The sequence below is a fragment of the Frankliniella occidentalis genome, unplaced genomic scaffold, assembly GCF_000697945.3.
Source record: "Frankliniella occidentalis isolate FOCC.00 unplaced genomic scaffold, Focc_3.1 Scaffold3653, whole genome shotgun sequence".
Classification (NCBI taxonomy): domain Eukaryota; kingdom Metazoa; phylum Arthropoda; class Insecta; order Thysanoptera; family Thripidae; genus Frankliniella; species Frankliniella occidentalis.
Window position 1 is genome coordinate 2,104 of NW_026270708.1, and position 1,632 is coordinate 3,735.

At 69.2% G+C, this 1,632-nt stretch overlaps 1 protein-coding gene across 1 annotated transcript; it reads left to right on the forward strand.

Annotated features, from left to right (window-relative positions):
- Positions 1-116: 116 nt before the first annotated feature.
- LOC127752069 (WD repeat-containing protein 7-like) lies at positions 117-1,573 on the forward strand (the record flags this gene model as incomplete). The annotated part of the gene is made up of 2 exons (XM_052276608.1): positions 117-1,223; positions 1,295-1,573. Coding segments are annotated over exons 1-2 (1,303 nt in total), but the record flags the coding sequence as incomplete, so codon positions are not given.
- Positions 1,574-1,632: the final 59 nt, after the last annotated feature.

The window sequence follows — 1,632 nt, forward strand, 5'->3', positions numbered from 1 at the left end:
CCGGGCACGGGCGTGCGGCGGCCTGCCTACCCGGTGATGGTCAGGCGCTCGGCTGTACACAGCTCCCCTTTACAATTCCTCCTTGAGCTCGTGTTGTTCAAAATGTGCTGACCCTCTCCTTGCGGTCGATGTTGCAGATGCGTCAGAGGAGGCGATCAACAAGCCCCGCAACGTGGCCTTCCTGGAGACCAACATCACGATGGAGATCGCCCAGCTGCTGCTGTCCCTGCTGCACGCGTGGGGCATGGAGCCGGAGCTGGACCGCGTGTGCGAGACCAAGCTGGGCTTGCTCCGTCCCATGGTGCCGGTGTCGTTCGGCGTCATCTCTAAGGGAGGCTACATGAGCCTGCTGCTGCCCACGTGGAAGCCCAAGATCCCGGACGGCACCGCGGACCCCGTCGCCGCCGTCGTGTCGGCCTCGCCGACGCCTCCCCCGCGGCCGCCGCCGCCCTCGCAGGCGTCGCTTTCGGGCCACCAGCACCAGCCGCCGCCCGGGCCGGCGCCGTCGCAGGCGCAGATGGTGGCTCCGCCGCCGGGGCCGGCGCGCAAGTCCATCGAGTCGGAGCTGCCGCGCGAGATGGTGCAGCTGGAGCGGCTCACGAGGCTCTTCACGGCGCGCACGCACTGGGAGCTCTCCACCACGCTCACCACCAACCACCTGCTGGCCACCATCTCGCTGGCCTACACGCTCATGTCGATGAACAACGCCACGTTCGTGACGGAGCAGGAGCGCAGTCGCATCCTGCACCGTCAGAGCACGCGCACGGCCATGACGACGTGGAGCCGTGCTGAGGAGGAGACGGAGGAGCAGTTCACGGCGCAGCAGGCGCACATCAAGCAGGGCTGGTCGCGGCTCGCCACGCTGCACTGCGTGCAGCTGCCCGACAAGGTGACGACGGCCGGCAGCCGCGCCTTCAAGCGGCCGCAGGTGGAGATGATGGCGCGCCGCTGGCAGCACCACTGCCTGGAGGTGCGGCAGGCCGCGCAGGCGCTGCTGTTGGCCGAGCTGGAGCGCCTGGGCCCCAAGGGCCGCAAGGCGCTGGTCGACAGCTGGGCGCCCTTCCTGCCCATGTACGCCGCGGCCGAGCAGCAGGCGGGCGGCGCGCACCAGGGTGGCCCCGGGGCCGGCGGCGCTGACAGCCCCGGCAGCCAGGGCCACAGCAGCCCGCCGCAGCACCCGGACACGCCCGACTACGCCGAGGAGGAGGAGGAGGGCGCCGAGGGTACGAGCATCGAGCACCACCGTTTGTGTACCGTTGTGCTCTTCTCCGTCTGACTCCGTTTCTGTTTGCAGAGCTGTGCGTGCGCAAGCCGTCCAGCGCGGCCGAGCTGAAGCGGAAGCAGACGACGGCCGTGGTGCTGCTCGGGGTGATCGGCGCCGAGTTCGGCCAGGACATGGGGCAGGAGCCGGTGAGCGCGGCGCCCACCCCCACGGCCAGCAGCGGCCCGACGCTCACGGCCGCGCCCCCGGCCCCGGCCAACAACAAGCGCCGCTCCAGCACGGATGTGCGCAGGAAGAGCTCCGTCGTGGAGGGCTTCGGCCTGGGCAACAACAACCTGGCGCGCCTCACGAGTGAGTACCTGGGCGCGGATTTTAGTTTTCCAAAAAGGGATTTGGGGAAATTTTATAAA